Source organism: Sturnira hondurensis, unplaced genomic scaffold (genome assembly GCF_014824575.4).
Source record: "Sturnira hondurensis isolate 20B ecotype Veracruz unplaced genomic scaffold, ASM1482457v3 Scaffold0016663, whole genome shotgun sequence".
NCBI classification, from domain to species: domain Eukaryota; kingdom Metazoa; phylum Chordata; class Mammalia; order Chiroptera; family Phyllostomidae; genus Sturnira; species Sturnira hondurensis.
In genome coordinates this window covers 12,704,029-12,718,944 of record NW_028089294.1, presented here as the reverse complement: position 1 = coordinate 12,718,944, position 14,916 = coordinate 12,704,029, and the positions used below count along the sequence as shown (strand labels likewise).

Here is a 14,916-nt window from a genome sequence, read left to right as displayed (position 1 = left end):
ACCGAGAGTTTTGTGTCTGTGTCTCTGTTTTTGGCAATAAAATGGATGTGCCATTTTAAAACTAGGATTATTTCTTTTCCAAATGGCTCTTTTAAAAATTAGAATGCTGATGGTATTATACAAAGAATACACAATAATAAGAAATTGCAGTGATTGTAATTACTTCTCAGTGATACAACCTTTTTTAATTTTAGAAGATTTTGAAAGATGAGGTGTTTAATTTACCAGTTATAGAGCCAGACTCTTTTCCCAGCAGAAGCTGGCAGCCCCAGTTCCTGGCCCTCCTGCCCCCCCAACCGCCCACGTTTTGGTGTGCCCCACATTACGTTAGGTGCCAGGGATGGTAATGTGAGAAAGGCATTAGGTTTCTTCACCAAGTCCCTGTGAACTCCCAAAATTTGAAATACTTTTTGCATGCGGCATTAAAAATTTAGTTTTGAATTGTTACATCTTATTTTATAAACCAGTTGTTTTAAAATGTGCATGTCTAATAGATTACAGAAGTAATCTGTTCTTGAAAAAGAAGCATAGTCTAGCATTGTAGACTGAACGTGGACTTGGATGCCGAATTCTTGGACTCAGATCCCAGCCCTGCCATTTCTGTGCTAGCTGTATTAATCTTGAGATGCTACTTAATCACTTTGTGTCTCAATAACCTCATATATCAAAGGGGGGGCAATGAAAATACATACAGCAGAGGATTATTGCGAGTGCCAAACAAGCTCACTCATGGAAAAGATATGAAATGTGAAACGGTGCCTGGCATATTCTAAAAGCTCACGTAGCATAATTTTAAAACCACTTTTTAATCTACATACAGTAAAAAAGTCACTTTTTACTTGTACGTTCTATGAGTTATGACGAATGCATAGTCTCGTAACTTTACTGCCACCAGGAAACAGGACAGTTTCCCCACCCCCAAAACTCCCCTGCGCTGCCCCTTCAGTCACCCCTCTCCTCACCCCCAGCCTTTGGCCGCCGCTGATCTGCTTCCCCCTCCTAGAGTTTTGCCTTTCCCAGAAAGTCATCTGAATGAAGTCGTGCAGTAAAAAAGAAGTCACACCGTTTGAGTCTGACCTCCTTCACTCAGCCTGATCGATGCAGGGGAGATTCACTCAAGCTGTTGTATCAGCAGTCTTTATTGCTAAATAGTATTCCGTAGATTTACTACAATTCGTTAATCCATTCACCCCTGACCAACATTTGGGTTCTTTCCATTTTTTGGCAATTGTGAATAATACAGCTATAAACAATTGTGTGCAGGTTGTTAATTCAACATAAGTTTTCATTTTTTTTTGGATATTCAGCAGTAGGAATTCTGGGTAAATGTACACTTAACATTTTAAGAAACTGCCTAAACTGTTTTCCAGAGTGGCCATACCATTTTGTATCCCCCCCCGCCCCCCAGCAATGTATATGTGAGTTCTGACTGCTCTGTATCCTAGTCAGCACCTGATATTGCCCATTTTAAGAAAACTTTAGCTACCCTAAATAAGTGTGTAGCATAATTCTTAACCATGTTTGTCTGTCAGACCCTTGAGACTTGGAGGAAATTACGGAGTGGGGCTAGGTGAGCTGCAGAGCCAGGGAGGTGTTTGTAGGAGGAGGTGGAGGGACCATTCGATTTGTGAAAGGCTGGTGTGTCTGTCAGTCACTCTGTATCCCCAAATGACTAGCACAGTAGTTGGTACACGGTGGGCCTGTTTGGTGTATGTTTATTGAGTCAGGAGCAGATGTTTGAGAGGTTAGGGAAGAAACAGGAATAGGATGGAAACAAGTTTTAGATCAGACTTCCTGTGAGTAATCCCAGTATACGCATGCGACACATGCCTTTAAGTCTGTGTTTGAATATACGTTTCAAGTTGACTCCATTCTCTGACTCCCAGCCCCTCGGCAGGAAAAAGCACAGGCAGAAAAAAGGCTCGATTCTCCTAACTTGTTATATGGATTTAGGAAAGTCATCTCCTGGTCCTCACCTTCATTATTGTAAAAATGAAAAGATCTTATTAGATTATATCTCAGCTCCTTTTACACACACACACACACACACACACACACACACGTAAATGTGGGGGGGCTCCTCCCACAGAGCCAGCCCCAGCCACCATGGATGAGAATACATCTACCAAGACATGATCTGCTTGGGAGGAAAGGTGGCCGAACTCTCAGAGGAGAAGGACCAGGAGCCTGTTCCTCAATGGGCTTTGATTGGGTTCAGTTTGCACAGGAATACAGGTAAAGCTCATCAGTCATTGTCAGGCAGTAAGGATCAAAGAATAGATAACATACAAAGAACTCTGAGGGCTTATTCTGAGTCAGGGTCAGATAGCTAAAGGGCTGTAAAACTTTGGGGAACAAACTCATTGCATGCTCAGACCCTTATCAGAAAATTGAGGACATTAGCAAAGCAGGTTTCACAGGATTTTATGCATTCTTTCTTAGGCCTGGTTTCCCCCCTGGGGAACCCACTCATTCCATCACAGGGCTGCACCCACCTCTGGCATTGTTTCAGGCTTAAATCAGGCAGAGGAAGTAAGGCAGCCAAGAGATTAGGAGACTTCTCACAGACAGAATGAGAACTCAGGCTATGCCAAAGCTGAGGGGTGGGGGTCCATCATCCCCTTTTTTTATAGATCCCCAAGTCCTTCCCTGAGGACTTCCCTTCCCTTCGTAACTGTGTCTGTCTTAGGTCGTCTCTCCTTTAAGGAATCTTACCCATCATTGGCTAACCAGTCATCTGCCCAGGGCCAAGCAGGATGAAGTAAAAGGGGGCAGAGGTGGCGCCCCTGCCAGGGAGATAAGCTTTGTCTCCTTAGTGGCTTATGGTCTCAAGGTCTTGCACTCAGTCTTAGCCATGGAGGGTTAAAGCTTCTGAAACCAGGCAGGGCAGTTCCCAACATACATATATATTTTTTTGTAATGACATCAAATACAAAATTGTTCAGTAGGTGAGGAAGAAGTGTGCCCGAGCCTTTGATGGGGTCTGGTGGGGAGAGTTATCTGTGACTACATTGTGAAGTGCGTCTTACATCTCACCAGGAGTTCAGGGGTATCTAAATATAGAACCAGCTAATGAGCAATCGGCAGAAACAAGCAAAGATAGAAAAAGGTAGTTATGGGTTTTCAAATATAGTGGCAGCAGTGCAGGAGTGTTTTTTTTTTTTTTTTTGAGGTTATAAAAGGAATTAGGGGTTGAGAGTGCTGAATTTAGAAGATTTTTTTTCCCTATTAAGAAAAGCTTTAAGTTAATCTAAAGACTGGAGGGAAGCGGCCTATAACGTCTTTCAATGCAAAGTGGAGGGCCTGAGCCTGAGAAGGCACAGTGCGGGTGTGCAGGGGCACCGTCGCTTCTGGGCCTGTGTGGACGCGTTGTTTGCCCACTGCCTTCCCGTGGCCTGTGTCTCCGCCCTCGCTCTCTCCCCGCACGTCTCAGCTCTGAGATAGAAAAGGAGTTCTTGTGAGATGTTTATTCTGCTTGTACTTTGGCCGGTTTTGTACTCATGTGTTGGTAGAGATTTGATAATATACTTAGGACCCAGATAAGCTTGATTATTCTGTGTTATTAAGGGATTCGGTCTATTTTGTTGTTTGTGTGACATTATTTAAAGCACCATGGCATTTGAAATTATTATTTGTTTCCTGCTGTGATTCTTTTTAAATATTCAGAGGTCTTGATTGCTAGAATACCTCTTTTAATACATACATTTTCAGGCTATTTTTGTTTTCTTTCTTTTTCCTTGTGATGAGAACTCCTAGGATTTATTATCTTAATCATTGTTGTTTTCATAGTTTAATATTTCTGATAGTTTTATTATTCAGAGGTAAACCATATTTTTGCTGTAATATAGTTCAGGTTGTAAAATCAGATGTCTAATTACTTATTTTAGACTGTGTTTCCAGTTTTAAAACATCAGTATTCTGTTCTTCTGGTTATGAGGCTGCTCAAAAAGCACAGCTGGCCCTCGGTCCCCACGGGTGTTCGTTCCCACCATCTGAGGGTACTGAAGCCCCTTAGATAAAGTGGCATCACATTTACAAGTGATCGACACACATCCTCTCATTACTTTAAGTCATCTCCAGATTATAATGCCTAATACAGTGTCAATGCTATGTGAATAGTTATGAACACTGAATTGTTGGGGGAATAATGACAAAAAGAAGAGGCCTGTGCCTGTTTGATACAGACACAACCATCACAGGCCTAACTGCATTGTGTACTTGAGCAGCAGAGCAACATTTCCCCCCAGATGTTTTCTGTCTACAGTTACATTCGCAGATGTGGGACCTGCAGGTACAGATGGCTGCCTGTAACCCTTTGGCAAATAGTTTAGGGAAGAGAACGAGGAGTCCGACTTCTGTTTAACCTTTACGTCATGAAGAGCCAGTCTAAGACTAATTGACCAAAGATATACTTTCAGATTCTAACGTAAATAATTAACATTTCTAGATTTAAAAACTTTTTTCAGCGCGCTGTAAAATTGTCATCACTTTTAGGCATAGTCACCCTTAGGAAGCTGTTCTGCAGTGTTAAGTCCATGAAGTCTGTTTGTTAGAGTAGGATATAAAAGAAGTTTTGGACTGTTTTAAGATTTTATGTTGGATAATATCCTGAGGAGGAAAATATACAGGCTTATGTTAATACTAATAAACAGACAGAAAACTCAGGCTTCATAAACTGGACAGCTTTATTTTGGGGGGCCATTTACTCCTTTGAAAGTGTGAATTTCGAACGCACTCACCACTTGTTAGACCAGTTGGTCATGTAGGAGGGTCCCCTCTGTGGTGTTCAAGTTCTCAGCATTTATCAGAGCCTGTGCTGCGGCCCTATAATTAATAAGGTTATGATTATGCCTATAAGATTATGTAGGCATCATTCTGAAATTGAATTTGGGCAGTTACGTGTAGTAACAAAATATACCTTCTTTTTGTATCTTTCAGAATCATGGTGTCATGGAAAGGGATTTACTTCATACTCACTCTGTTTTGGGGAAGCTTTTTTGGAAGCATCTTCATGCTCGGTCCCTTTCTACCTCTGATGGTTGTGAACCCGTCCTGGTATCGCTGGATCAACAACCGCCTCGTGGCAACCTGGCTCACGCTTCCCGTGGTAAGCTGCACGCCGGAGCAGGAGACGGCCTGCACCCGAGTGGCCTGACCTATTGAGTTTCACTTTGTGAGAGTTGGATTCAGTCAAACGTTAGCCGTCAGAAGGCTTCCCGGTTGTATAAGAGGTGCATTAGAACTTAAAGGGGGGGGGGACTAGAGGGAAATAAAAATAATTTATGTTATAAATAATTAAAGCCTGAGCTACGTCACCTGGCTTTAGCTTTTCTTATAGTGAGGGCTCCTGTAGGTGAACTGTTTTCATTTCATTGTTTTTCCTTCTTTTGCCTTCATTTTCGAAGGATAGTGCTGCTGGCTACACCATTTTTTCTCTTCATATTTTAAAGTTCTACTGTCTTATGGTTTCCTTGATATTTTATGAATGATTAGCCATCACACATATTGTTGCTTCTCTTTATGAAATGTGTCATTTTTCTCTGACCGCTTTCAAGATTTCCTTGTTTTTAGCAATTTCATCGTGATACAGCTAAATGTGGTTTTCTTTATGTTTAATTTGTTGTGTTCATTTGGCTTCTTGGATCTGCAGCTTAGTTTGTTTCCTCCAGATTGGGCCATTAATTCTTCATATTTTTTGGGTTTAATTCTTTCTCTTCTTTGTTCTTGGGACTACAATTATATGTATGTTAGATTTCTTATATTGGAATAGTGTTGCACAGGGTACCAAGTTCACTGATGCTTTCTCCTCCACATAGTGCATTTCTGTTTCAAATACTGTACTTTTAAAAAATACTTTATTTATTTATTTTTAGAGGGGAAAGGAAGGAGAGAGAGAGAAATATCAATGTATGGTTGCCTCTTGTGAGTCCCTCACTAGGAACTGGCCTGCAACCCAGGCATGTGCCATGACTGGGAATCGAACCGTGATCGTGTGGTTCGCAGGCCCGTGCTCAGTCCACTGAGCTACACCAGCCAGGGCTAAAATACTGTACTTTTAATATCTAGAATTTGTTGTTCTGTGTTGGTTTCATTACTTTCTTGAGGTTCTTTCTCAATTTATTCATTACGACCATACGTGCCTTTAAGTCAGCTGGGTGGTGAGTCTGGAACCAGTTACTCTGCCGGGGCTGGAGGCAGCGGTCACCCTCCTTGCTTTTTCCCCTTTCCTTTCCTGTCGGAAATACTTTGCAGTGAATATTTGTACTATCTTTACGTTCTTGGTATGGATCTTTCTTATTCTTTTAGGCAAAATTTCTTTGTCTTTTTTTAGTAGGAGGATTTTTTGATGTAACTTTTGTTTATTGCAAAAGTAGTCAACAGGATCCCTGAAAAGTCCTCCAACAATTATTAAGTGTCCACCATGTGCTGGACGTTTTGCTGGGATGCGGTGGTGAACAGGACGGACAGGACCTCTGTCCTTGGGGAAGTAGCAGTCCTTCCGCCCAAAACATCTTGTCAAATTTAGATTTACTCAGCTCGACCACCTTCTTTTCTGGCTTATATCCCCCTGAAAGACTACTACTTCCTTTGTCAGAGGACAGCAGTTGACTCTCCAGGCCATGAATTCTTAGAGTAGGATTTTTAAATCAGCTTTAAAATTACAAAATTCATTATTTCATACCAGCTGTCAAACATACCATTTAATATAAAATATTCATCGTGTATTGCATAGCCACTATCCCTCGCTTATTTACAAAGTGAGTATTTCTCTATAAAGTGTTTATATTAAGTAAAATAAGCACAGTTTCAGTTCACATAAAATTAACTGTCATGAGTAGTTTTTCTAAAAAGTCACCTACAAGCTGTCTAAATGTTCAGTTTTCCCCCACTTATAGTCATTAATAAAACCATAGACATTTCATTTTGAAAATGTTTAATTCGTTTAAGTCATTTATATAACTTTTTTTAGGTTTCGTCATCTGTAAAATAAGGAATTCAGAGTAGATAACCTCTGAGATCCAATCCAGATTCCACATTGTATATAGGTTTCTAAAACAAACATTTGGAGGTAAATGATTTTTTGGTAACAGTCTTATTTTGCTTTATACTTCATTTTTTTTAATGTCATCAGCTTTCAATGGTATATAATCTTTTGGTTTTGAATCTTGTGTTTGTGGCTGAACCTCTCTACCAAAACCTTAAGAGATTTGAGAACTTGTACTTGTTACATCGATAGAACTCGTTGCAATTGTAATGATTTACAGCGTCCAGTCAGCTTTCCTTGGAGAGCCAATATAAGCAGAGTGCGTATTGGCACGTTTAGTTTCACTAGCCTTACTGCTTTCTAGTTATTTAAACTTGGCTAAGCTACGTAGCTCTCTAAACTTCTCTTTCTTCATCTATAAAAAAGGGTACTGATGCTATCTACACACCTCCGAGAGTGATTGTGACAACTAAATGGGGTGCTGATAAAACCTTTGTAAAGTGTGCAGCAAATGTTTGCTCCTGTCTTCATTTTAAGGGGTAGGCTCAACTGTACTATCTAAGAAAATTTAAAATACAGTGGCTTGAGTAAGATGGAACTTTATTTATCCTCAGGTCCAGGTTGGCAGGTTGCTCTGCCCCCTGGTGTCAGTGCAGATTCCTGAGATTCCTTCTCCCCAGCCTGGTGTAATATCCCACTCTGTGTGGTCAGGGCCGGCCACTGCCGTGTCTCTGTTCCGCTATGCGGTCAGTGGGGAGGGGAGAAGTCCAGGGCTCGTTTCTTTTGGACCAGTGTGTTACATACAAGGCACGCATGTCTCTCTTATTCACCCATTGGTGAGAACGGCTAAAAGTTGTAACACAATCTGGGAAATATAGTCTCTTCTTTTCTGACCAGTCATGCACACAGTTTACATTGTATTGTTCTGGAAGAAATGCTGGAATTTACTCAACAAATCCTGCCATAGCTGCTGCTGTACTGGTACCGTTAGTATTACCAAAGAATTACATTGTGCATCTGTTTACCTGATACAACTTCGATCACATACACTAGGATGGGTGAGGGAAAGTGGAGAGAGAATATAGGGTCCCTCCGGAACCCCCACTCCATGTGAGGTGAGATGGGAACTGTGAGTGGGCCTGTGCTGAGTATGACTCGTGTGTTGAAAACAGCGAGTGACCAATCCCTTCATCCTCGTGGTCAGCTGCAGAAAGCGGGTCCAACATTCAGAGCTGGCCGAGCTGGACTCATCGGTAGTGTGCTGGTTTCTTGGGAGGCGCCTCCCTGTAGATTTTCACAGGTAATTCCATCTGTCCCTCACTTCTGCCTTGTCACTGATGTGAGAACTTGACACGTAGGCAAGATTCAACCACCATCATAGTACTGTATTGGTATGTATTTGCAAAACTTCTATTACCTGGCTGTTGAACTCAGCACCTTACTTTTAACAGGCGGAGAGTCAGTTAAGAAATTTATCACCGTCAAACCGATGGCTCAGTTACAGAAAACTGATGTTAGAGATTTGAGATAGTGAACATCTCTGTTCAAAGAAACGGAGCAAAACTGTCAGGCTGTCTTTTGTGACTGTGTATTTCATACTTGAAAAAAAAGATTTTGTTTATCTTTAGAGGGGAAGGGAAGAAGAGAGGGAGAGAAATATCACTGTATGGTTGCCTCTCGTGCACCCCCTGCTGGGAACTGGTCTGCAACCCAGGCATGTGCCCTGACTAGGAATTGAACTGTGATCCTTTTGTTTGCAGGCCTGAGCTCAATCCACTGAGCTACCCCAACCAGGGCTCTATTTCATACTTTTATAAGGTCCTGAGGAGTTTTTGTTTTGAGGCAAACAGGTCTTTTTTTTTAATTTAGAAGGAATTTAATCATTGTTCCCCTGTAGTAGATGTGCTTCATTTTAACCAATCTCAAAGCATTAAAAACCATTTTCACTAGATAAATTAGGGTAAATGCACTTAGACTGTTTTTCACAGAAATAATCACAAAATGGTCGCTTTTATAAGCTTTTATGCATTTAAATGATTTCATTGGCAAGATTTTTCTTGCTGTACTATTTTCAAAGAACACATTTTCTGTATTCAATGAAGTACCACAGTAAAATCTTTTAGCATCTTAGAGGAAACTTAGAAGTCATTGAGCCTGACCTACCTGTGTGTGCAAGAACCCTTTCTAAAACAGTGTGTGGAGTGAACCTTAGGGTCTCTCTTGGAATGTTTCTACAATGGGGGGTGCCTTCTACAATGGGGCGTGTGTATCTCTTTTTATTTCATTTTCGGAGAGCTCTGTTCAACACGAGACTAACAGGGTGCAACCTTGTGTGTGTCCAGAGCAGTTTTTGCTGTTCAAAACTGAGGCTGTTCAACAGTTCAGTGTTAGTTAATTCATTACCTGTGATTGTGAAAATGACTTAGAGTTCTGTCCCTTCGTCAGAAATCATGACTTAGGAGTTTAGAGGTCATTTTCTGACTCCCCACCTAGAATGTGAGTCTCTTTTGCAGCCTGCTGGCCTCAGTCCAGTCCTAGAAGAAACGGGTGTCCCACAGACACAGGCTAATGCACAGCATTTCTGTCTGGCCTGCTTCTCTTCAGAAAGGGGGTGCTCGGTGTTTGATGGGTGACTTGGGATTGCAAGGCCTTAAAAAGCTAAGGTTTTGAGGAGCCAGGCTGCAGCCGAATCTGGAAAGACAAGCAGATGAGGAACCTAGTTGTTTTTACCTCAGATTTAGGCAGATTTGTTGAAACAATAAGTGAGCGCCCAGGGCAGGGTGGAAAAACCCATTCTCTGATCTTAAGGGGGACCTTTCCTTTTACTGTTTTCTTATCTGGTGGAACTCTTGGAGGTAGTAAATCGTGGTTTATAAAGGCTCCTCAGAAATTGCCTTTGTACTTCTAATTCTAGCAGAAATATTTGTCCAATTTGGTTAAAGTTATGACGGAGTAGCTCTTAGTTCAGCAGAAGAAATAAAGCATTATAAAATTTTATAAGGTTAGTTTCTTACTGCCGAGAGTAGCTTCTATATTAGAAATGCTACAAATATGAGGAATATGAGGATAGCGTCCATTTTCTAGCTTTTGTTCTGGATTATTTGAATCCTGGAGTTTTTTTGTAGACATCACAATTTATCTCTGTGTGGTACATTTGCACTTCTGCCTTGCAGGAGCTGTAAATAATGTTGACTAGATATGTCTTGTCTGGTATTAAAAATAATTATTGTGAGCTTGAGATCTGTGCTGCCCAAAAGGTTATATATAACTTGCAGGCACATTCTGATAGAGAGCTAGATGGTAAGGGAGAAAATGTCATATGATATGCTCCTGGAAAAACAGTCTGGGATTTTTTCATTTTGACGTTTTCTTAATGGAAAGCAAATGATTGTTTTGGGGTATCCATAGGAAACATGTATTAGAAATTGCACATAAAAGGTTAGAGTTGAGGTTTTGGGCTTATGTAGGCCACAACTAATATTCAACTCCCTCTTTCTACCAGCTATGGAAAGGGTATCCTGCATTTCACTTCCCTGCAAATCTGAAAAGTATATCATATTTGTAAAGTAGAGTGGAGTTGATGCAAGTTACTGTATTTTACTGTGTATAATGTACACTTTTTTGCCCAAATTTTTTAATGAAAAATAAGGATGCATGGGTAGTACTAATTCCATATCTATATAAATATTTTTAGTTCTTTTAGTTATGCTTATGTGTTAAAATTGTAACTCTAGAAAGCAATAGCCATATCTATATACAAGCCAATACCCTGGAATATAATTTTTTTTTCTAAATATAAATAAGTAAAAAATTGAATTAGACAACTAAAAGAGAAGATTTTTTTCCTGAACGTTTGAGCCTAAAACACGGACGGGTTAGCACTATATACTGGAACGCATTATATAGTGCGGCAAAATACAGTAACACAGCAAATACACAGGGCAAAATACAGTAACCTGGGGTGGTGAAGTCACGCATACCCTGTTGGCTAAGACATAAAGTGGAGTGACTCATTTTGGTGGTTGATGATCCTTTGTGCTCAGGAAGTGTGAAGAGAGAGCTACGTCTCACTGCAGTGGTCTCTGCCGCCATTCTCTCCATCGTGAAGTCTTCCACGTAGGGATGTCCCTTCCCAGAGACTTTGGCGTAGCGCTTATAATTACTTGAGTGTTTGTGGACCCCTTTGGAAATCTGCTAAATACTATAGGCATTTTGCCTAGCAACATTCTGTATAAAATCTCAAGAAGGGTACATGTTTATTGACCTCTCGGAGGCCATTCTTTAGGGCTTAATAAATGCCAGGTTGAATAGCCAGGCCCCAAAGTGACTCTCAGCCAAGGGAAAGTAGCTTCAGGGGCCTCCAGGGAATCCATGGCTGCGTTAGCCCAAACGAGCCCTTTTTACCTGCTAGTGTCTTAACACTCTGACTCCGCACTGCTTTGGACATAGAGCATTTCACGTTTCTTTTTTCCTTTAGCTAATATTCATTTTAACCTTTTATTCTTGAGCCTATTTATTCTTACGTTGTTGAAGTCCTATTTTTCTTTTGTATTATATTCTTTAAAAAATAGCTTCCTGTGTGTGAAATAGAGCAAACATACCGAAAAGTTAGTAAAACATCAACGCACACTTTAACATCCAGTTTTAAAGTACAACTACCAACCAGGTCAGGAAATAGCACACTGTCAGCCCTCCAGCAGGCCGCCTCGCTGTCGGGCAGAAGCAGCCGCCAGAAGCAGCCGCCAGCCTGGCTCGTAAGGCAGTTATTTCCTTGATGTTTATAATTTCACTCCCCACTGAGTTCCTACCGAAATATCTAAGCTACTGTCTATTTCAGTTACAGAGTTTTGTGTGTGGGTGCTTACTGTACGTGTTGTTTCTCATCTTCTGTTTCTCAGCACGATGCTTGTGTGCTACCAGTATCGTTGTAGGTGCCTGTGCTTCATTTTCTTATGTTGTGTTGTGGTCCATTGTGGAACTCTACTGCAGGTTATTTGCCACAGTTTGATCAAGGTTTTCGTGATACTGCCAAGGAAATAGTAATTTACTTTTTTTTTTAAATCAGCCTTGGACTAGTTTTCTCTTCATTAATAGTGAAGTCAAATATTAACTAGTAAATATTTACTAGTTAATATTTACTATTAACTAGTAAATATTAACAGATCTTTAAAATTATTTGAAGATTTAAATGGGGATTGAAATCAGCAATCACGTTTTCTTAGTATCTGTTATTTTTCTTTCAAGAACTTCAGTCTGTAAGATACTTTTCTTTTAAATATTTTATTTGTAGTATTAATCAGAACAGTTAATTTAAGAATTCAGCAAATATTTGAGCATTTTCTGTGCCAGGCACTGCTGGAAGTGCTAAGGCTAGTCAAATACATTTTTTATTCTTTACATATTATTTAAGTAAACAGATGTGCATTTGTTTTTAAAAAGATCATAGTGTAGAGGTATGAAATAAAAATTTTGACTTTCTGTTTCCTCAGCCATTTACCCTTAAAAAAAATCACAGTGGAATTTAGCGTATCTTTTTCTTTTTAAAATCGTATCATCAGGATTTCAATGAAAGTTAGCACTTTTTAATTGGGAAACTGCCGGGCACTTAAATTAGAACTCAAAATAGAAATGGTGCCTTCACATTCTCATTCTTCCAGATTAACTTCTTTTTCCTGATTTATCATAGAAGACTTATGGGAAACACTATGCTTCTGACTTAGTTACATACGGGAAATCATAACTTTAACTTCTTATGTACCTATTTTGTTTTGCCCTAGGCATTGCTGGAGACCATGTTTGGTGTAAAAGTGATTATAACGGGTGATGCGTTTGTTCCTGGAGAAAGAAGTGTCATTATCATGAACCATCGGACGAGAATGGACTGGATGTTCCTGTGGAACTGTCTGATGAGGTATAGCTACCTCAGGCTGGAGAAAGTGTGTCTCAAAGCCAGTCTCAAAAGTGTCCCTGGATTTGGTAGGTTATTCGCAATTAAGTTCATTCATTTTATATGTGATACACCAACTTAAAAAATAGTAATTTATTAAAATCCACTGAAGTATAAGAGCCATTACCATTTTTTCTTTACTGGCCTAAAAACAATCATCAGTTTCATTTTTTACTTAGTGGATCATAACAGATTATTTTATTTGAATCTCTTTTTTAAAACATTTAACGTTGAAAGAGAGAATAAGAGTTTATTCTTGTATATGGTGTAAGAACGTGATCCAGTTTTCCTACTACCATCTGTTGGAGAGCCTGTTTTTACCCCTTTGAATATTTTTTCCTTTTTTCATAGATTAATTCATGGTCTAGGTGTGTATTTGTTCCTGGGCTCTGTATTCCGTTCTGTTGATCTATGTGTCTGTTTGAATGCCGGTGCCATGCTGTTTTCATTACTGTAGCCTTGTAGTATAGTTTGCAATCAGGTAGCATGATACCTCCAACATTGTTCTTCTTTCTCAAGATTGCATCGGCTATTCAGGGTCTTTTGCGGTTCCATATAAATTTTTGGATTATTTGTTCTAGTTGGTGAAAAATGCCGTTGGTATTTTTATAGTGATTGTACTGAATCTGTAGATTGCTTTGGTGGTACGGACATTTTAATGATGGTAATTCTTCTTATCCATGAGAACTGTATATGTGTATACTTCCATTTATCTCTATCTTTCTCAGTTTCTTTCTTCACTGTCTTACAGTTTTCCGACTACAAGTTTTTTACCTCCTTGGTTAAATTTATTTCTAGATATTTTTTCCTTTTTGATGAATAAATTATAAACGAGGTTGTTTTCTTAATTTCTGTTTCTGCTATTTTGTTATTGGTGTATAAAATGCAACTGATTTCTGAATATTAATTTTATATCCTGCTGGTTTATTGAATTAATTTATTCTAATAGTTTCTGGTGGAAGCTTTTAAGTTCTCTCTATACAGTATTATGCCATCTGCAAATAATGAAAGTTCTAATTATTTCCTTCCAATTCAAGCAACTTGAAAAAAAAATGACACCATGATCAATTAGGATGTAAGGATAGTTCCGTTTTCATAAATCAATCAATATGATATACCATGTTAACAAAATGAGGGATAAATATGATCATCTCAGCAGATGCGGAAAAAACACTAGGCAATATTCAACATCTGTTTACTATAAAAGCTCTCCATGATGTGGATATAGGGGGAATGTATCTCAGCGTGATAAAAGCCATATGAGAAGCTAACGTCATGCTCAGTGGTAAAAACCTGAAAGCTTTTGAAAGATCAGGAATAAGACAAGGATGCCCACTCTTGTCACTCTTATTCAACCCAGTATTAAAAGTCTCCACCAGACCAGGTAGCCAAAAAACAAACAAAAGGCATTCAAATGGAAAATCGGTGGAACTGTTCACTAGTTGCAGATCGCATTATATATAGAAAATTCTATACTCCACCAAAAAACTTCTAACTAATAAGTGAATTCAGTGAAGCTACAAGATGCAAAATTGATATTAAAAAATATGTTGTGTTTCTGAACACTAACAGTGAACTATCAGGAAGAGAAATTAAGAAAACAATCTCACTCACAATGTCATCAAAAAGAATAAAATACCTTAGAAGTAAATTTGACCAAAGAGGTGAAAGATCTATACACTGAAAACTTTAAGATATTAATGAAAGAAACTGAAGAAGACATACATACATGGAAAGATGTTGTGTGTTGATGGACTGGAAGAATTAACATTGTTAAAATGTTCTGACTATCAAAAGAAGTCTACAGATTCAGTGAAATCTCTTACCAAAGTTCCAGTGCAATTTTTTTACAAAAATAAACAGTCCTAAAATTTGTATAAGAACACATAAGATCCTGACTAGACAAACCAATCTTGAGAAAGAAAAACAAAGGTAGGGGTATAATTTGTCCTGATTTCAAACTGTATTACAAAGCTATCACAAT

The 14,916-nt window shown here is 39.2% G+C and overlaps 1 protein-coding gene across 1 annotated transcript in view; it reads left to right on the top strand.

Moving 5' to 3' along the window:
* The window catches only part of LCLAT1 (lysocardiolipin acyltransferase 1), a 150,818-nt gene that overhangs the window by 53,671 nt on the left and 82,231 nt on the right, over positions 1-14,916 (top strand). Inside the window, exons 2-3 of the mRNA XM_037066642.1 lie at positions 4,939-5,107; positions 12,763-12,961. Of these exons, the coding sequence (XP_036922537.1) occupies positions 4,943-5,107; positions 12,763-12,961 (364 nt within the window). The 5' untranslated portion in view covers positions 4,939-4,942. The remainder of the gene's footprint in view (positions 1-4,938; positions 5,108-12,762; positions 12,962-14,916) is intronic.